At 34.5% G+C, this 22,826-nt stretch overlaps 1 protein-coding gene and 1 pseudogene across 1 annotated transcript; one reads left to right on the top strand and one right to left on the bottom strand.

Moving 5' to 3' along the window:
* The first annotated feature begins 23 nt into the window (after nt 1–23).
* Nucleotides 24–7,165, top strand: LOC116112126 (disease resistance protein At4g27190-like). The gene is made up of 5 exons (XM_031398311.1): nt 24–3,053; nt 3,956–4,531; nt 5,343–6,203; nt 6,360–6,670; nt 6,768–7,165. Exons 1-4 carry the CDS (start codon nt 24–26, stop codon nt 6,621–6,623), a joined length of 4,731 nt encoding a protein of 1,576 aa, XP_031254171.1. The 3' UTR covers nt 6,624–6,670; nt 6,768–7,165.
* An 11,248-nt stretch (nt 7,166–18,413) lies between these two features.
* Nucleotides 18,414–20,924, bottom strand: LOC116112125 (annotated as a pseudogene).
* Between the last annotated feature and the right edge of the window lie 1,902 nt (nt 20,925–22,826).

Raw genomic sequence — 22,826 nt, 5'->3', positions numbered from 1 at the left:
TATACTGATATAGTTTCTACTTGATGACAGATATATTGATGGAGATTGTAACTGCTATTGTATCAAAGGTTGGAGAATACCTGGTGGAGCCTTCCATAAACCAAGCTCGTTATATATTTCGTTTCAACAAAATTGTTAAAGATCTTTCGGAAGCAGAAAAACAAATGCAATCCGCAAAAGAAGACATCGAGAAACGTGTTGAAACAGCCAAAAAAAATGATGAAGAAATTTTTAAAACTGTGCAAGACTGGCAAGATGATACACGCAAAATCTTGGAAGAGGTTCAGATGTTGAATAAAGAAATAGAACACAATCAGTTGAAGACTTGTTTTAATGGGTGGTGTCCTAATTGGGGCTCTCGACATCAGTTGGGGAGGAAAGCAACAAAGACAAGCATTCAGTTGAAAGAAATTATAGATAGAGGCCAATTTGAAAGGGTGGGGTGTCGTGCTCTTCTATCAGGTGAACCTTCAGCACCTAAAGATTTTGAATGTTGCCGGTCTACGAAGGATGCTTTTGATAAGATTATGGAGGCACTTAAAAATGATGGCACCCATATGGTTATATTGTGTGGGATGGGCGGTGTGGGTAAAACAACTTTAGCAAAAGCAGTGAGTAAAAAGGTCACCGAAGAGAGCATCTTTAAGGAGGTTGTGATGGTTACTGTATCCCAAACTCCAAACCTCATAGATATTCAAGATCAACTGGCTGAACTCCTAAATTTGGAACTTACGGAGAAAACTGAAGAGGGAAGAGCTAAGAGATTGTCTTCAAGATTGTCAAAGTCTAATAATAACCTTATAATCCTGGATGATGTTTGGGAAGAAACCAATTTCGAGGAAAACATAGGCGTTCCATTGAGCAAAGGTTGCAAAATGCTTCTAACAACCCGTAACCAAAAAGTATACGGTCATAAGGAGTATCAATCATTAATTCCTCTAAATGTTTTAAAGGGGCACGAAGGAGTGGCTTTACTCAAAAGGCAAGCAGGTATAGATGATGACTGTGCCCACTTGGATTCTTTGGCTACTCAAATTGCTAGAGAATGTGATGGTTTGCCTTTAGCACTTGTAACCACCGGAAGGTACTTGAGAGGAAAGAAAGAAAATAAAACATGGGAAGTTGTATGTGAAAAGCTAAAAAAGTCAAAACTGGAGGATTTAGGTAATGTTGATAGTACAGAAAGAGGTGTCTATGCTAGTCTTAAGTTGAGTTATGATTATTTGAGGGGAGATAAAATTCGATTGTGTTTTTTGATGTGTTCACTATTTCCTGAGGATTTTAAAATTCCTTTGGAGGATTTGGTTAGAATAGGAGTGGGGTTAGATTTATTTAAAGGTGTTTCATCCATTGAAGAAGCAAGAGGGGATCTGCATTTGATGGTTGAAGAACTGAAGGATTTGAGTTTGTTATTAGACGCTGATGAAAAAGAATTTGTGAAAATGCATGATATAGTTCGTGATGTTTGTCTGTTGATCGCATCAAAGGAGGAGAATATATTCATGAGCAAGCTTTGCAAGGATTTGAGGCAGTTGGAAAGGAAAAAAAGCTGGACACAATATACAACAATCTCCTTGTTGGAAAACAAACTAAAAGAGCTTTCTATTAGACTGGAATGTCCTAAGCTTAAAATATTGCTATTGGGTGGTGAAAAACAATGGTTATACAACTATGACAAGTCTAAGTTGTTGAAAGTTTCAGATGAATGTTTCGAAGAGATGAAAGCACTAGAAGTTGTAAGTTTAAGATATGCAGACCTTTCATTGAAATCACTTCAATTCTTGACAAATCTCAAGACTCTAGAGTTGTTTGGTTGTAATTTGAGAGACATTTCTTTCCTTGCCAAGCTGAACAAACTTGAGATTCTTAGCTTTAGACATTGTCATTTTGACGAATTACCAATAGAATTGAGTGAACTTAAGGAACTAAGAATGTTGGATTTACGTGGGTGTTCTGAGCTAAGAAGAATTCCTTCCAATTTGATACGAAGCTTTTCTCAATTAGAAGAATTATACATGGAGGAGGACATCTTTGAAGAAAGGGAGGTTGAAGAGAAGAGTATAGAAACAGGCAATGCTAGGCTTTCAGAGGTAAATTATCTACCTTGCTTGGCTGTTCTGTATTTGAAAATACATTCAAAATGCCTTCCAAAAGACTTTGCTTTCTCCAAACTTTCAAGATATCAAATTCGTGTGAACGGAAGTATTCATAGATATTCAAAATCATCAAAAGCTTTAATAATTGCTGATATTGATGCAACCTTATTGACTGCATTATTTAAAGCACTATATCATAGTGTAGAATGTCTTAGTTTGGGAAGAGTAACAGGTTGTCAAAATATCCTCCCAAGCATTGACCAAAAGGGATTGAAGAAGTTGAATACCCTTGAGGTTAGCCATTGTGAAGACTTGAAATGCATGATAGATGCATCGCAACTGGAGGAAGAAAATTCTGAGTTCCATCCAAGTTTAGCAAGGTTAGTGCTGTCATTCTTACCAGAATTGCAGTGTATATGGAAGGGGCCCATGTCCATTCATATTGTAAACTTCCAAAGTCTTACGGATGTTTATGTGGGATTCTGCACAAGCTTGGCTTATCTTTTCACTTTATCAATTGCCCGAAGTTTGGGGCAGTTGAAGTCACTCAGTGTTGAAGGTTGTGAGAGTTTGGAGTTCCTGATCAAGATAGAAGAGGGTGATAATGGCAGGGGAGAGAAAATGTTGTCGAAATTAGAAGATCTCCAAATTGAACAATGCTCGAGATTGGAATATGTTTTTCCAGTGTTTGTTGCAGCAGGTCTTATACAACTTAAAAATCTTGAAATAAGAGATGCACCAGAGTTGAAGCAAATATTTCATGGAAAAGAAGAAAATGAAATTGCAGAGGAAGGAAAGGACATCAAGTTGCCTAATTTAAAAAAGCTAAAGCTTAACAAACTTGAAAAGCTTACCAGATTCTTTCCAGAAAATAATCATTCAACTCTCCCAGCTTTGGAAGAGTTCCAGATGAAGGAATGTCCGAATTTGACAATTAAAGAGGGAGTTCTAGAAGAGGTATGTTTTTAATTTTTATTTTTAGCTCAATACAAATTATTGTCACTTTCTTTTTTTTGGCCTAAAATGGACGAACATGCTTGAATTTGACCAACATTAAAAAAATAAAAAATCAACATGCATAAATTTCAATAATTATTTTATTTTCTTTATGATAAATATGGAAAGAAAAAAGTTTTATTGGTTAAACAAAAGATTTTACAATAGATAGTACTTTAAGTGAGATATCAACAATGAAAAATTATCTATTAGACCTTTAGAATGATCATTTAGCTATACATTATTTTAGAATTTCTTATAATTATGATATAATTTTTCATTACAATTTGAATTAATGATTTTATTGCTTTATAATTTATAATTTATAATTTTTGTATACTTTGTGAGTAATTTTAATTTATTTTTTAAAAAGAACTAATTTAAATTTATAAAATTACTTTGCCCTTATATAAAATTAAATTTAACTCTAATTAACTTTTTGTTAATTAGAGTTAAATTTTGAAGTTTATTTATAAAATTTTGTTATTGTTATTGTTATTATTATTATTATTATTCTTTCATTTCACTATAAAAAAAATAGAGAAAGATTTGCTTAATTATTATAATCTGGTGGATCTAATAAATTTTGATAAGATCAAAATGATTTGTTTTTCCTAGAAATTGTGTGTTCAGAGGTTGGGTTAATTGAAATTATCTTTGTGATTTACAAAGTTAAATTAATAAAATTATAAGAGGGAAATTAGCATTTTCTTTATTATTAATGTTATCATTTTTGAGAAATTATTTAATTTTAGTTTCAATAATAAAATAACAGATTTTGTTTATTGTTTTATTAGTTGTTGGGGTGATGTCATGGATCTCATAAATTTTTTGTAAGACATCTAACTGATTGTTTTTCTCAGGGACTGCGGATTGTGGAGATAAGCAATAATCAATTATGTAATGGAATTCTCTCTAGGTTGAGAGGTGGCTTCTTCCAAAATTTTGAAGAATTAAGGATAACAAATTGTGGAGTAAAAGAGGTATTTCAGATGGAAGGACAACAACATGAATTATCACTTCCAAAATTAAAGAGTTTGGAGTTGAATCATCTGGAAGAACTAGACAGTTTTTGTAAAGGTCCTGCTCATGTTCTAAGGTTTGAGAATCTTACAACTTTAAAAATAAGTGGCTGCAAAAAGTTGAAGCATATCTTCTCATGTACTCTTGCTCTGAGCTTGGGTCAATTGGAATCCGTTGAAGTAAAAGATTGTGAGAATTTGGAACAAGTATTTTATTTGGATCATGAAAGAGAAGAAAATGTAGGTGGAGGAGATCATAAGAACATCATGCTTCCAAAATTGAAGAAATTACATCTACAAGGACTTGGAAAGCTAGTAAGCTTTTTTCCAGAAAAATATGATGCATGTTATCGAGCTTTGGTAGAGTTCAAAGTAGAAGACTGTTCCAAATTAACTACAACTTTCATTGTTAAAAAGGTATGTTAAATCTTTATCTATTAGGCCTTTATTATCTGGATAGATATTTTATGCATGATAACCTTGTTGAAGAGTTAATAATATTCAATCATAATAGTTAGTAGTAATTAGATAGATATTCTATAGACATTATTAAAAAATTGTTAAAATTTAAGTTTACCAATTACCATCTCCCTTGACGGAATATATCACCAGCATAGATTTATGTCTAACCTCTCAACTGAAGTCACAATAAACAATTTAAAAATGGTCATTTACCATTCTTTTAATTATAATCTAAAATTCATTAAATTAATTAAAGATTGAAAAAAAAAAAAAAAGATAACATAATTGTTTTAATAATAATATACAAACTCATCATACAAACTGATGCGTTTAAATGTGATTGGATGATTTTAGATTAGAGATAAACTTAACAAATTAGAAGAAATGATGTGTCAAACATACAAGATTACCGTATCATTATATATAATTAGTTTGTACATGTATTATTACTTTAATTGTTTATTCTTTATCAAGTCTAGCCTAGGCTAAAGTTTGCCCATGAGATTGAGCTGTATGATTTATTATTTAATAAAATTCTTCCAAGTTTAATAAAATTTATTCACCAATAACATATCAAACCATTCACTTAAAATTATAAATGAATCTACTTTGTTATTATTCATTTTACTTTCAGCTAATTTGATTTTTTAGTGAATTAAATAAAAATATATAAAAGATTTTCTTACATTTTTTTAATAGTTGGTAGTACGGTGTAGTCTAATGGCATTAATGTATCTAATAAACTTTTTATAACATTATTGTGCAGTCTCCGAATCTGCAGGTTGTATGGATGAGAAATTGCAGTAGTCAATTGTACAATGAAATTTTCTCTAGGTTGAGATATGGCTTCTTCAAAAAAATCAAAGAATTAAACGTTGAAGTAAAAGAGGTATTTCAGTTAACACAACTAGAACATGAAATGTCATTCTCAAATTTGAAGAATTTGACCTCTTTAACAATAACCCACTTCAACAAGCTCAAACATATCTTCACACCAATTGTTGCTCAAAGTCATCTGTTGCAATTGAAACGGCTATGCATCACAGAATGTGCGGAATTGGAGCAAATCATTGATGTTAAAGATGGTGAAGAAGTTGGAGCAAATCTTCTCCAAACTCTATCATCTATTTATGTGGAAAAGTGCCATAAATTAAGAAATCTGTTTCCTATCTCCATAGCTCGGGGTTTTCAACAACTGGCATACCTACACGTAATTGATAACTCTGAATTGGAGCAAATCATTGATGTTAAAGATGGTGAAGAAGTTGGAGCAAATCTTCTCCAAACTCTATCATTTATTAGAGTGGAAAAGTGCCATAAATTAAAAAATCTGTTTCCTATCTCCATAGCTCGGGGTTTTCAACAACTGGAAATCCTACACGTAATCGATAACTCTGAATTAGAAGAAATATTTGGAGATAATGATGTGATTGATGAGAAAGAAATCCAGTTGCCTCGACTTCAGAATATAGTCCTAAGAGATTTAGCAAGCCTCACCAACTTTTGCCATGTGGATTATCACTTCATATTTCCAAGACTTAATCACTTGACAGTCGGACGTTGTCCGAAGAGAAGTACAAGATTTTCATGGGATGAAGATAATGACAGTGTGCATGCGGAAGCAAAGGTACTTCCATTTTTTAATTAAAGATTTAAAGTCAAAAGGATCTGGTCATTATTCTTCACAATAAGGAACTTCTTTTCATACATGTTTTCTGTATTGCCACAAAAAGCTTAATATTACTACCTTTGCATTTGATGCTTCCAATGTCTGGCTTTGCAGGCGCCCATAATAGGTAGCACCGAAGATGATAGTCATCAAGAGCAGGCACCCAAAATAGGTAGCCAAGATGATAGTCATCAAGAGCAGGCATCTGAAATGGGCAGTGAAGATGATATTCATGAAGAGCAGGCATCTGAAATGGGCAGTGAAGATGATAGTCATGAAGAGACTTCTACATATCTCTCTTGCTATAAAGATTTTCGAATATTACCTCGGTACATAAAAAATGAAGAGGTTTATTCCAATTCTCATCCAACGAAATGAAGAAAAGAACATTGAAACTTAGAAACATGCTCATCAGTTCTGATCAGGTAATTGAATTTATTATTCTACACATTGAATTTGTTTGAAGAGGCTCCAACATAAATGTACTTGTAATTAATTATATTTCTTTTGATGGTTTTTCAGTTGGCTCCACCTAATCCAATGAAGATTACTCTGTTTGAAGGGAAGCAGAAGAAAATTCAATTTGACGAATTTTCTAAACTGCACTTGTTATATATATTTGTTCTGTTTTAAGTCCAATATCAATTCACTTATGTGAATTTTCTAATGGATTATTGACAGAGTTTATGTTTGGGTTAGTAACCGATGTATTTTGTATAATTTAGGGTGAAGTTGATTAATCTGGTGATTAATTGTTATAATCTAGTGGATCTAATCGGTACTTCTGCTGCTACAATTAACTCAACTTTGTACTTCACCTCTTCAGGACTTCTGCTGCTACAATCTTTTCAATATCTATTGCTTCGTTTTACTCCTGCTGCAAATTCTCTATTACACATCTTCTACTATTGCTGTAACTTGTTCTTTACCTTCACTAATTACTTGGCCTTTCAAATACTGAGAAGATGGTATAACAATAGGTTTACTTTTTAAGAACTCAAACTGGCTTGCCAGTTGCCACCAATGGTTTTGTAAAGATGTCAACATTTTGCACTTCACTATGAACATACTAAATTCTTATCAAATTTGCTACAACTTGCTCTCTTACATAATGTGTACCAATCTCAATATGTTTTGTTTATATTCTGCCTCAATCTCAATAGGTTCTACAAAGCTCTATATTCTGCCATTACTTTTCTGTTTTCTACAACTCCATTGCACTAAATTAGGACTAAGAAAAACATAGCATCCACTTGTAGATCTTCTATCTTGTACACAACTTGCCCAACTATATTAGCATAGCACTCCAACTGCATAGTACTTGCTGGATTGAACTGAATGCCATAAAATAAGGTACCCTTTAAGTACCTAAGTACTCTTTGCAGGCCTGCCACTGGAACTGAGTTGGTTGCTTAAGAAATTGACTTAGTTTATCACTAAGAAAGCAATGTCAGGCTTGGTTAAGGTTAAGTATTGAAGAGCACCTACTGTGCTTCTATATAAGGCAAGTGTGTCAAACTCATCACTATCTACAGCAGCAAGTTGAATTCCCAAAGCCATTTGACTGTAGCTTTCCAGTCCACTTTAGAAGATCTTTGGCATATTTAGCGATTGAGATGAATGCCATTACTATTTTGAAAAGCTTCTAAACTAACAATAAGCTATTGAATTCACAAAACAAAGATATTTTTCGGAACAAAGATTATGAAATGTTAGTCTCCCCCAACTTTTCTCTTCAACAATACAGTTGATGTTTAATTCATAATAGACATTGAAGATATCTTCTTTTTCTTCATTTTTTTTAGGGAAAAGAAACAAGAAATTGAAAAACACCAATTGGCGAGAACTGGACTTGGAATTGAGCCACCTTTAACTTAGGATTCGGAACAACAGAGCATCACACCTAATGTATACAGAACTGAGCCCAATGTAACTTTCTAGATAAACCAAGTGCATATCATAACTATTGTAGAATTAACCTTCACCACTTTATTTCAATCCACAACAAAACAATAAGTGGCGGCTAAAAGCCCAGATAAGTAGGGATATTAAGGCAAGTAAAAGCAAGTCCTACATAACTGTTTATATCCTGATCAAAACTGTCACAAAATTAACATACAGCTAAGGCAAATTATTTCTGAAGTTTCCCAAATAATCAATTGCCACTGTTACACTCAGATGTTACCCTCATAGCGTTTAGGCCAATTCTGTGGATTTCGACCCTCTGCCAATGAGAACAACAGAGAATGAAGTGCAGAACATGAGAATTGAACAACTCTAACTCAAATCGACAAAAGTACTCCATGAAAACAAACTCCTCACCAACAACACAATACAAAACCACATATTAACAATTAGTGCTTAAAAGCATATTCAACACCACGGATCACTATACTACCACCATCACCAACATCACAGAACAACCCTTTGCCGGATTATACATTTATCACATTTAAGTTCTTATAAGGTTATGGTGGTTTCAGCACTAATTAACAATTAGACTCTAAAAACACTAAAAATTAACAACAAAATTCTCCACTTTATCAAATCCAACACCAAGAAAAATGCTAGCAGAACATTAAATCAGGCAATTTCATACTAATCCACGAAAGCAAAAACCAAACTAACATTAATAAAAATCCCACTAACCTTAGTAGTCAACTTATAATCTCCTCTCTTCCACTTGCCACTCCTCAAATACCGATCACTCTCACACAACCTCCTCAACACAGCCAAAGTCAACCCAACTGCCAAATCCGCCACGTCATCAGTCAACACATCAGGAGTGTTTGTGACTCTTATTCCCTTCTCTTTACACTTCCCCAAGTCAACTTTGTCAAGCCCCACGCTGAAACTCGTCGCGATCTCAAGCTTTGGCAAAGCTTCTATCAGTTCAGCCTCAGCGCCGGCCGCGGCATTCCCGACAACTCCTGGTCCTCACTGAAGCTTCCCATGCTCCCGGGGCAAAGAAACAACATCGATGATGGCGGTTGATCATCAAGCCACTCCTTGATCTCTGCTATTGAGATGGATCCACCTGATCCTCGATCAATCTCATCACCCTCTAAATTCAAAATGGGTCCCGGTGTATACAAAGGTGGGGTGTTGTTCAACTTACCATCAGAGAAAGACTCGACCGCATAGGATTCCAACTCCTTGAATGTATTTACAATAATGCGCTCTGCTTCTCTAAACCCCCCTCGCTTGTTGAAACATAACAGTAGTCCACTCTCTCTGTGAACACGATAGGCAAATTCCTAACAGGAAACGGCTTAACGAGACTCGGGACATTCAACTCAGTGACCGAGTCTTTCAACTCAGTGACCGAGTCTTTCAACTCAGTGATGGGCTGGTTTTGCTCATCACAAAGAACTTGCAAGTGTAACTGCATACTAAGAAAAGCTGCACTGGAGGTGTAGAAAATGCAGCTAGGAACTCCAAATCATTCGCAACTTCAATCATGTCCGCACAGAACATATCGAGAACAAACCCGGCGAGTCGAGGTGAGCCACCAGAGGCTGACTTCGTCTGAATTAGCTTAGTGACTGCTTCTTTGACGAGAGGTTAATGGCTTTTGACGAACGAATCCATGAAGCTTATGCGAGAAAATGATTTTGAAGGGGAAAGATTGACTTCTGGGAGTTGAATGATTTTGAAGTTCGGGTTGAGTGGAGAGAGAGAGAGAGTGAATGAAGGTACACGGGGACTTTAGTGTCTAAGGGGAGCTGCATGACGAGGACGGTGATGGAGAGGAGGTGGTCACAGTCACTGACAGACCAGGATTTTTGCCCAGTGGGCCTCCGCGGTTCTCCTTTCTCGAAAACTTAAAAAAATTCACTAAACGTGAAAACTTAAATAATATTACTAAACCTTAACTAAAAAAAAAAGGTCCAATATCAATCATCTACAGGAAATAATGCAATAACGTAAGAGTTTACTTGACTAAATTGTTTAGAAGTAAAATTTTAAGTAAATTATGTTAAAATTAATATTTAATTTATAAAAAAATATAAAAAAAATTTACATAAAAAAATATTTTTAATTAAAGAGAGCAAAGTATCATAGAAATTTAACGATTCATTTAAATTCAGTATAATTAAAAGAGTTTACAATAATCATAATGCACAAAAAATATTCTACGCAAATTTCTTATTTCTCCTTTTTTTCTTCTTTTAATTTTTTTTTTTTGTTTTTAATGATTATAATATAAATTCTCATGACTTTTATCAGATTTAGCCTAGCTAAAGTTAACCAAAACTTAAATTAAGCCAACGTTGTCTTAACTTTTAATATGAATTAATAAAAAAAGAGAAAAATTTTCTTAGTATAAATATAGATAATAACTCAAACTACTTTCATAATTTTGAACAGTTAAACAGTAACGTTGGAAATATAGGAAAGTGGTGGGTGAAGGGTGAAGAATAATGTTCAGTAAAATATAATTAATGTTTATTTTGAGAAAGTAAGAACATTCTTAAACACAAAACACAAAACAAACTCATAAGATCTATGTTATTTTCCATTAAATTAGGATAAAAAATGTCAAAAAAATAAGCATAATTCAACCTTAAAATAAACTAAAATGAAATCAGTAATACATATATCTAAAACTGATAAAACAGAAAACGAAACTAATTGTGGTACTTTAATTAGTAAAAACTTTAACAATTTCAGTTTTTTAAAATTTTAAGAACGAATAATATAAAGAAAGTGAAAGAGAAAATGAAAGAGTAAAGAATTTTCATGATAAAATTATAAAAAACAGATAAACATAGAGAAGAATAAAACGAGTTTTAAACTTTTAATATGATATGTCTAAAATATATATATTTATAGAAAATTTTCCATGAACTTTAATATATATATATATATATAATATATATATATATATATATATAATATTTTTTATTTTTTAAAAATCCGGTAAAGTTAGATATATACATTAATAGAATTTTTTTATATGCTTATATAAATAATTTTTTTTTTTTAAAAATGTGAGGAGATGCTTGGTTCTACCCTACAAGGGGCTGGGTCTGCCCCTGGTCACAGTGGACCAGGAGCTTTGCCATCTCCACCATCGTTACAACGTGGCCGACGCCCGATAAGGGATCAACACTAGCTCAGTTTTCTTCATCCTTTTGTTCTGCACTTTCGTTTACCAACAAAGTTGATGGGAAGTTATATACAGGACAAGTGGCTGATGAAGATGATGATATAATTAATTAATTACTATGCCAATTTGTGAGAAAAATATTTATTTAATAATAAAGGAATAAAAAAGGGAGTCTGGTCGCCGCCGGCTTAGGTGTGACGGGCGAGATCTCGCTTGTAAATCAAATTAATTTTCTGAAAGTTATCATCCCGACTGTCCAAGTGTCCATATCTGAAGGCCTTGAGTTATTATTGTGCGTGCCCGTCATTGGGCGAGTGGGGGGTGAACTCAGTAACTGACTCATCATAAATGTAGTGTTGTTTAATGGTTCAGTTATCATTGTAGTGCTCTTTGATTATTTGTTTGATAGTGTCGGCGGATGTGTGGAAACCAACGTGAGAGTGAGACACATCATTGGTGTACCATAGAAAAAGACTTTAATATCCTTTGTCTTATACTACTTTATTTTCTTATTTTATTTCATTCAATTTTTGTTTTTAATTAGGAATAATACTATCTTTACATCACCTTGTACACCATTTCTTTTATTTCATGATGTGTCATCTTATATGGTATATGCAATCTCAGCCGGGTATTATTTGGTTTGCAAATTTAGGATAGAAGAATTTTGGGGCCGATTTAAATTTGGGGAATTCTAGGTCTATTAGGTTTAGTATATTTTATTATCCTATTCATACTATTTTTAAAGAAAAATGTTATTCTTACAAAGACCTATACAAAAAGGGTTACCAAGTGACGTGGGAGAGAAGAAAAAAAACAAAGAAAAAAGGGAAAGAGAGAGAGAGAGAGAGAGAGAGAGAGAGAGAGAGAGAGAGAGAGAGAGAGAGAGAGAGAAATCATGAAGTCAAGAGTAACAATTGTCTACGCCCCCTTTGTATTTGTCTTTGTAAGGATAACACTCCTCATTTCTAAAATATCAGTTTATTTCCTAAAAATGCTATTATATTTTATTTAACTATTTTTTAATTTTTTAAGTTTATTAATTTAACAAACACCCACAAAAAAAAAAGTTTAGAAATTAAGAAAAACACATTTATTTATCCACATTTGCCAGATTCCGACCGCTATAATAGAAAAGTAATCGAAATCTAATATAATAGTGCATTATCGACTGGATCTAGCCAATAATACATCAATCTATCATTTTTCAACTAGATCTATAATAAATCTAATTGAAAAAGACTAAATCAACTACCAAAGATTTGACGGTCGAAAAAAACACTGATTTGATACCATGAACAAATTGCATTTGAGAGAAGGAAATTTTTTATTCAGCTTAAAGGGATCCGTTTACAAGAAGCACAGTTTATATGTTTATACAAGAAACCATAGTTAGTCAATCACAGTTAATTAACCGTAACAACTAACTAACTATTTAACCAATTAACTAAACCACTTAACTAACTAACTGACAGATTAATTAGCTAACTAAACTAATTAACTTATTATACTAATAATCCAATAGTCATGCTAGTACAAAACATGTCAAGGACAAACCCGGCGAGTCGAGATGAGTCAAGGGAGGCTAACTCGGAGTGAACAATCTTAGAGACGGCTTATTTGACGAGGTGTTTATGAGATTCAATGAACGAAGTGAAGAAGCTTCTAGGGTCGAATATTTGAAGGTCATCGCTTGGGAGATGAACGAAGTTGATGCGGTCACAAGCAAAGAGTGAGTTTAGATAGGTGTTAACTTTGGAGTCAAAGGGTAATTTCATGACAGGGACCGTGATGGAGATGCGTTGGTGATGGAGATGCGTTGGTGACGAGGAGCTTGGCCAGCTCCATGGTGGAGCCAAGGTGTCTGACGCCTGGTGTAGGGATGAAGACGAGGTCGGCTTTCTTGTTCATTGAAGCTGGTTATTGTGTTCTTGAGTTTTGAGAGTAAAATTCAATAAAAGTTAAATGGATTTTAAAATGGAAATTAATTGAAGTAAAACTATCTATGTAAACAAGACGATAAGTCAGCGATGATTAAATGCTTTGCTAACAGGGAGAAGACATGTATGTGTTCAAATAACTGGAAATTGAAAAGTAACTGAGTATTACTATTCAGACTCTAATGAATCTAACCTTACTTTAGTGATTTATGTTCAAATATTTTACCAACAGAGAAAGATGTCTTGCTTTTTGATTAAAAGTCAAGTTTTGCCTTGTTTATCAGATGTTCATGATGTATTAACTTGTGACATGGTAGACATAAGCCATACTTGCTCTATATAAATGCAGTGTGAAAAGAATTAAGAAGATTATTGTTTATCTGTTGGAATTCACATGAAATATTTTGGGCATCTTTTACCTGTTAGAACTTAAAAAAGGGCGCAAACTGGCAGAAGGCGGTAGATGGCGTTGACTCCCCTGCCAACTCCATTATTTTTTCCTGCTCAATTGCAGATGATGAAGAGATTACCGGATTGTAGAGTTTGTCGATCCTGGACATGAAGAGCAATGGGGTGAATATGGTCTTGTTGAGTTCCTAAATCCATGTAACATCTGTTATTTCGAAAAAAAAAAGGGACAATGAAATTACATGAACTAATTCTTATTAACATTCATCAGAGCATGAAAGCTCACTATAAGGAGAAGGAAATAATAAACTAAAAGACCAACTGCTAGCCTTTCAACAGCCAATCATTTTTGCAGCTAGCTGTCTTCAGTTTACTACACATGGTTTTCGTTCTCCCATTTTCAAAATCTGTGAAGAATATTCATGTTCATTCATTAAACAGAGAGATGGCATCTAGATTGGAGCTTAGGTGGCCCTATATCAGCATTTTTTTTATTTCCATGGCTAATCCTTCCAACATCTCATATATCTTATGACATGGTTTTTTTATAAGACTTGAACAAGCCTCTCATTTTAATCCATTTTAATTTCAACCGCTAATCCCAACTCAATCACCATTTCAAAGGCATTCAATTAATTGGAACGCCAAACCATATGCTCTCTAGTGTAGAATTCCACCCACAGTGTGATACGAACCCTCCGATCATCTTGTGGGCTAAGATTGACACTTGTGGAGTCCATCTGATTACTTTTCCAATCTTGACCGTTCGATCAAGAAATCCTTTTGGCAGCACGTCCGTTGGATTTGTGTAGTCACTCGGTACGGCGAACTGATCCTTTGGTGGAGGTTGATGCAGGGACCATAAGAACCGATGCCCACTCTGTTGGAGCACACAGGCAATCTCTTTCACCTGATCCTTATCGAAACTTCCCATGCTCCCGAAGCATAGGAACACAACCGACTATGGCGGTTGATCATCAAGCCACTCCATGATTTCTGCTTTTGTTTTGGACCCACTTGACCCTAAATCAATGCTATCACCCTCAAGATTCAAAATGGTTCCTACAGAATAAACGGGTGGGATGTTGGTTTCACCATTTGAGAAAGACTTTATCATATTAGACTCCAGCTCCATGAATGAATTTACAACAATACCCTTAACCCTTCAGAACCTCCTTGCTTGCTCAAACACTATCATAGCTCAATCTTTCTCCAAGTACGCAAAAGGAAAAACCTTAGCAGAAATTGGGTTAACGAGACTCGGTACTTCCAACTCGGTATCCGAGTCTTTCAACTCAGTGGTGTGCATGTTCTGATCATCATAAAGAGCTTGCACGTGAAACATCAAACCGAGAAACCCTACACTCGATGTGTAGTAAATATAGCTCAACCCCAAGCTCATAAGCAATATCGATCATGATTGTACAAAACATGTCGAGAACGAACCCGACGAGTCTGGGTAAGTCATCAGAGGCTGACTCAGAGTGAAGAAGCTTAGAGACAGACAACTGCTTTGACGTGGGGTTTATGAGATTCAATATATAAAGGGAAGAATTTACTACGGTTGGATCCAGGAAGTGGAATGTGATCGCTGGGAAGATGAACGAAGTTGATATGGTTGGTTGCAGAGACTAAGTCGAGGTAGGCATTGACTTTGGCGTCAGAAGGTAGTTTCATGACAAGGAGGTGATGGAGCGGTGGTGGTGGTGGTGGACGAGGAGCTTGGCCAACTCCATGGTGGAGAAGAGGGGGTCGATGCTTGATATAAGAATAAAGACGAGCTGTGGATGATTGATGATTCCTTTTGTTGGTTGTGAGTAAAATTTTACCAAGCTTTTATGGATATAAAGTAAAGCCTCTCTACGAATATACCCTATATAACAATAAACTCTACATAGTCATAAAAAATTATATTTCTAATTTGGGATAGTTACAAATAAGAATAAATTTCACATTGTAATAATAATTATCTTTATATTGCAAAAAAATATATGTTAGATTATATTAAAGGTTTAAAATGAAATAAAAATATTTATCTAGTTGTTTGGGACAATAATTTATTCTTTAGAGTCGTTATTACACCTTTTAATTTGCAAGTACATTACTCGCTGGCATTGACATTTTTTTGTTGAAGTCAAAACATTTATAGTTTCTCAAGCATGTTTAGAGCTTCTTGGCATGAGACTTTTTATATTTTTGTATTATCATCCTCATTATTATTTCCTTTCTTTTCTTGTCTAATTGTAACAATGATTTCTTCTTCAGTTAAAGCATACGTGACTTGTTATTTATTTGGATGATTGAGAAAGATATTAATATCCATTCAATTAGTATAGTGAAGTTGTTGAATCTGATTACTTAATTCTATAATGACTCTTTGATTCTCTTCATTCACTTCATTTGTAACTTACAATTCATCGACATCGGATGTCCTAATTTTGCAATGCTTAAAACAATTGACAATTGTCCTTAACTTCACATCAATTGACCATGCAACAACTGCATTTTCAATTTTGTCAAGGACACTTATCTTTGTTGGTTCCAAGACATGATTTTCTATCCGTTTTAAAAGTTGACAATTGAAGCGTTGAATTGAAACCTAATACTATTAAAACATGAATTGAAATCCTAATATTATATTATTAAAACACAAATTATGAAATAAGAAATTTTTGTAACTAAATCTCTATTAAGTTATAACTTTCTCATAATAATAAAATTAGTTAGTCCCACTATTGTGACTATAAAGATTTTATTTAATGTCACTGTGTTGCTAATAGTGAAAAGAGAAGAGACACGTGTAACTCATGCACTGAGTGTACTGTATATACCATGTTAACATACAACGCATGTACTATGGTTGAGTATATCCATACCTGACGAGCAAGATCATCCAGTGAGATAGTGACATGTGTTATCGTTTTTCTCTTTCATCCCCGGTCAACATTATTAATCAATAATTATTTTATATGATTCATCAATAACCGACACAATACGAAAACTAATTTTATATGCCACTATTTTATTGGACGTTTCACCACATTATTTAATAATGAGGTGATAAAACTATTTTATATAAGTATTTTGCCATCATTACATATATACAATTGATGCAATTTTTCGATTATCTTTTGTATTACGATGTGGTAAGTATTTTTTTTTTTAAACGACAGATGAAATTTCATGAACCACTGTTGCTCCATATAAATTCAGTGGGAAAATAATAAGAAGAATGTTATTTACATGCTGGGATTCATATGAAAAAGTTCAGCATCCGTTTACCAGTGTTTCGAAGGAAGAGAAAACAAGGTTACAAACTTGGAACTTAGAATGCCAGGTTGAAGGTCGACTGCTGTAGCTCCTTCAATCTCCTAGGTTTAATTCATATAGTCTGCAGAGGAACACTGGCGCAAACTGGCAAATGGCGGTAGATGGCGTCGATTCCCCTGGCAACTCCATGATCATGCTGCTCGATTGTAGATGATGATGTGCTAGAGGGAGAATATGGTCTTTTTGAGTTCTGCAATCCATGTAACATTTGTTCCTGTCACAATTATGATTGATATTTTCAAAAAAAGGGAAAATGAAATTACAAAATTTTGAATTAATTGATTCTTGTGAACATCCATTAGAGCATCACATCGACCAATATATCGAAAACTCGTTCCAAGGAGAATGAAGCAAAAACAAAAGACCATAGAAAATCCAAAGTAGGCATTTTCTTCTTAACTTAATGAATGTAAAATCTTATATATCAATAGAAAATGGCTTTAAACTTTTGCTCCGGTTATATTTGTTTAAAATTTATTCCCATCTAAGATAAAAATTAGTTCAAATTTCCATTTCAATTATCCATTATTCAAGCATAAGGTCCAAACTCTCCATATTACCAATTTATCTACCTGAAATTATTTCATATGTTGAGGTATAAAAAGATGTCTAAACTATCAGCTTAAAAAGAATTCTAACGGTTTTAAGAATAAAGTATCGAAAATTTAAATAATAAAAACTATATAACAATTTTACATACAAAAACTTCTCAAATGAATTTTAAACCAATCTTTCATTTTCTTCTTTGTGTTCACCCAAAAGACAGAATCTGCGACAAAAATTTAGGTATGGTCACTTTACTAAGTCAATGAAGAAGATACTTTGATCACAGCAGAGGATAGAACCTAAGAAGATATCCATAACTAAGAAGCAATGAGAAAGCAGCCGCTGCAGTTGAAAAAGTGTGAAAGATCCAATAAAGAAATTCATGCACCATATATATAAAGTCCTGTTGCTGCTGAGCATAGAGTGATATAATTTTTTTAAAGGCGAAATTTTTACCATCATGCTAGAATGAGAGTTTTTCTGTATTTTGCCTAATCAATGAGATAAGGCCTGATTAAATAAAGTTGAGTAGCTTATCCACTTTAATCTAATTCAGTCTCCATTGCTTAACTTAACCACTAAAGACCATGCAAACATCAAAATAATTGCGTCATGCTAAACACTGAGCTGCTCAACTGAGCAAGTTGAGCATTGATCGAAATTGTCAGTCTTGACACAGGACCACGATTTAGACCTAACATCATGTTGTATCCACAATAATTAAATGACCAACTACTGGCCTTTCAACAACCAACATTTTTGCAGCTAGTTGTCTTCACTAAACATGGTTTTCATTCTCCCATTTTCAAAGTCCATAATGAATATTCCAGTTCATTCATTAAACTGGGAGATGGCATCTAGATTAGAGCTTCGGTTGGTCCTATAACCAGCATTTTTCATTTCCATGGCTAATCTTTCCAACTTCTCATATATCTCATCACTTTGCGGATGCTCTTGATCCTTAGACGTGAAACAGTTCACATAACCTCTAGTACCAATCCAAGAACATCCAACTTTTTTTCTCAACCCTCTTTCTCTCATCTCTTTCCTTACTTTGTCAACATTTTCACAGTTTCCTTTTTCTGCATAGATATTTGAGAGCAAAACATGATAGCTCGTCATTTTTTTCTTGCATCTAATTCAAGCAACTTCTTGGCAACAACTTCTCCCAATCAGATTTTCCATGAAGTCTGCAAGCACCAAGAAGCGAACCCCAAAATTTCCAACACATTCCCCTCTTCACCTAATTTTTAGACAAACTCATAGGCTTCAACCACCCTCCCAACCCTACCTAACATATCCACAACACAACAATAGTGCTTCTCAGTTGAGCTGAATCTTGTATTTCCTCTCTATAACTCAATATTTGAAGACCTTCATCAACCAGCCAGCATAACTACAAGCAGACAACACTACAACAAAGGTAACGCATTAGGTTCATGTCACATTCTTGCATTCTGCAAAACAAGAAGAGTCTACAATTGCATTTTTTTAGAGTTTGGGCAGACACGTTTCAGCATAAGAAATTGAACCCGACTTAGAATACGTATCAACAAAAGCGAGCCTACAAAGACATTTTGTCCAACAATGGGGGATAGAATCCATGAAGTTGCTTGCCCAAATGGCCGACTCTATATTTCCCATTGGATTACAAGCTGGGAGCACAGATGCTATATTCACAACATGGGAGTTACGTTCTGCCCAAACATCTGCCTAAAAGTAATGAACTTCCTCAACCAATCCATTTTGGGTATACCCACAATCATAGCATTCCAAGTGGCTTGATCTCTGTCTCCAGTATGGTTTCTCTCCAAATTTTGTTGAGAAGCTCTAATCAAACCAGATTTTGCATACATGTCTATATAACTTTCCATTCCCTCAAACTGAATGCCATGCCTTAAAAATAAGCATGGGTCTGCTTTCCAATATCACGGTTTCTCAGATTTGAAGCTGTTAAGCAAAGCAGTAACAGTAACGGAATCAATCATAATATTGTTTGTTCTGCATCTCATACAAAAGAATTAATCCTTCATCATCCAACCCATTCTGAACAAAAGCAGAAATCATTGTATTCCAAGAAACAACATCTCGCTCCAGCATATTATCAAAACTTTAAATAATGTAGGACAAAGCTGCATCTTGAATACATGACAATAATTGCATTCAATACAATAACGCCAATGTTGCCAAATTCTTAATATATAGGCACGCAGCTGTTAAGCTAAGTCCAATCGCTGCAACTGTGAAACTGTTTAGGACCGATAAAAAAGTCACCTCATCAAAATCAATTTCATCTGATAACATAGCTTCAATGAAAAGCACAATACCTCAAACATGTATTTAAATATATTTATTATTGAATGAAAGTTGATAGATATAGAGTATATTATTAGCTGCATTAGCTCATTTCATACAAGTTTGGTATTATAATACATTACATCAAATAATACAATGGTTTTAGTAACCACAACAGCCTTTGGACAGGCCAAGCAAAACTAGCAACACAACCCAAGAGCAGCAGCTGAAAAAGCCCAGGCGCAGCACCAAAAACACCACGGGAGGCCAGAAACAGTCTTCACACCAGCTCACGTCTGCACAAACAAGACACCAGAACAGCCAGTAAAGAACCATCCGCCAAGGCCTTACGCCAGCAAAAATAGACAAACAGCCAGGAAAAACTGCCAAAAACCCACAGCCCAGAAGAAGAACCTACAGCAGCATGATCACCCAAAAACACCCACTATACCAACAAACAACATAGGGCAAGGACAGCACTAAAAAAATCCGAACTCAAAATGACCACACACACTCCAAAGAGCCTTCAACTGCCACAAAGGAACCCACAACATCCCAAGGCAAACACAAACAGACACACCCAGAGAAGGCACAACACAACAGAGCGCCCAACCAACCAAAACCAACGGAGAGGAAATCAAAGCCAAAGAGATCCTCTTGAAAAATAAATTAACGAAGAAGCAAAGAAGTGAGATTTAGATAAGTAATCAGGTGGAGCCGGCAGGAGTGATTGGAATTTGGGGTCTTAATCCTTATTAGAATAAAACAATATTGTATAACCAACACACAGACCCAACCAACCACAGACCCAGTCTCCCTGTAAGGTTGGAGAAAATGTCAATCATTCCCTTTCTTGAATCATAATCTCATTCGGAGACGGGCCCCATAATTACAAGAAGTCGGTACATTCAAGAGATAGAGCACAAATTAAGACAAACAGAAGCTAATTTGTTTTTTTCTCCCATTCCAATGAAATTTTCAAGTTCATGTATATATTATATAATTCATTGTACCATCTGCAGTTGAAGGTAAAGATTGAGGCTTCATGTTCCTGAGCAGCACGGCCGGAGACTGGAGAAGCGGCAGTCGGTGGAGACTGGAGGAGCTTTAACCGAAGTGAGTGAGTGAGTGACTGTGAGATGAGTGTTAAAAGACGAAGTGAATGTGAGTTATGAAACAGAGGATGTGATTAAAGGGTTCAAAGATACACATACCTTGGATGACAAGACGTGGAGTTGCGTTGTGGCTCTGAGATTGGAGATGCGGTGATGGTGGAGACTATAGACGTGGCTCTGGAGAGTGCAGACTGAGAAGCGGCGACGGTGGAGTTGCTGGTAGGGCGACGTTTACATGGATTTGCACGAGTTTTGAGAGACGAGAGTGAGTGAGTGTGAGAGAGGAGATGACAGGGATTTCAATTCAAAGACAAACTGAGACCTGCGGGTGTACCCATTCACCCGCTTTCAAAACGGTCGGGCCGGGTATGGGTCTAATTTTATTGACTTATACCTTATTATTAACTAGGTATGGTCGAACCGGTGGATCCGAACCTCTTTGTCAAATCTAAGTGATGTTGACGTACAAGTAATGCGACAGAAAATAATGGCCGAGTGGATATAAAAAGTCAAACTTATCATATTTACTATTTTATTCATATCACTTATACACATCTTTCTATTCATTCCCTGTCACATTACTTCGTATAAAATACTTTTTTAAAATTTTTCATACTTTTAGCATTAGTAATTTGAAAAACTACAATAAATAATTAATTAGAGTTACCATGACAAACTACAAACCAAATTCAGAAAAAGGATTCTTTACACGGTAGAAACATCTACAATGGAGAATTAAAGTAAACTAACCCCAAATGTTGATAATAGTTGAAAAAAATCAACTAAAAATAAAATCTTTTCACACTTCATCACTCACATATACTTCATCATGCTTCTTGGTTATTCGAAGGTGTAGTCATCCGAACACCTGACCAAATGGGTTTTTTTTGGGACGAAACAAAACACTCTGCTAATATTTAATTCTTTATCATCCAATCTAAAATGATCTGATCATCAATTTCAGAACCTTAATCTTCTTTATGAATATTTCTATAATTGTCCCACTCATTACAGTCTAGATTATGAATTCATTAGTGAATATACGCAATTAGAACATCTTGAACAATTTCTACTCACAAAAAGTTTGATCCCCCAAAACTCCCTAGGTCCTTTAATAGTAAAAGCATACAAGTTTTCTCATGAAATTTCTTGAAAATATCAAATTTAGATCACGTTTGTTAGCATCAGGACAACGGTTTAATTTCGTCCGTTAATACTATAGAATAATTTAGTCTACCGATAATTGATATTTGTAAACGAAGTCTGTATTTTTTTCACGTTTAAGATTTTTGAGGTAAATAAACAAAGAAATTGAAAACCTATATATATATAGAATCATGAATATTGAGATTTTGTTATTTATTAATACCATTAAAATACAAAATTATGTGTAAGTTATTTTAAATATTTGAGTTGATCTTTTCAATATCAAAAAGCTTTTTGATAATAAGAACATTCCATCTTTTATATTTTGGAATAAAACAGCTTACAAAGATTACCTTTTTTTAATCTTCATGTTTTGCAAATTGTGTTGAAATGACTTTTATGCCCCTACACCGTCTAACACCTCTCTAACTCCATTACCTGACAGGGTAACGAAAATACGGATGAAATGGTATTTCCTCAAATGCAACCCCTTCTTCACTTCAATGCTTCTTCGCCAACGCCTCACAACTCCTCAATCGCCTCTCTCCACTTCCTCTTCATCCACCAAAATCCCACTTCTCTACAGCACACAAATGAAAAACAAAACGACCCCGTCACTCTCCAATGGAAAGTGCTTGGTTTTGGGCATGAAAATGCTGTGTTTGTCCTAGTTTGAACCCTATTGGTT

This window comes from Pistacia vera, unplaced genomic scaffold (genome assembly GCF_008641045.1).
Source record: "Pistacia vera cultivar Batoury unplaced genomic scaffold, PisVer_v2 Contig656, whole genome shotgun sequence".
Lineage (NCBI taxonomy): Eukaryota > Viridiplantae > Streptophyta > Magnoliopsida > Sapindales > Anacardiaceae > Pistacia > Pistacia vera.
Note: the sequence above shows the minus strand (reverse complement) of the source record. Positions and strands in the feature narration are given on the sequence as shown.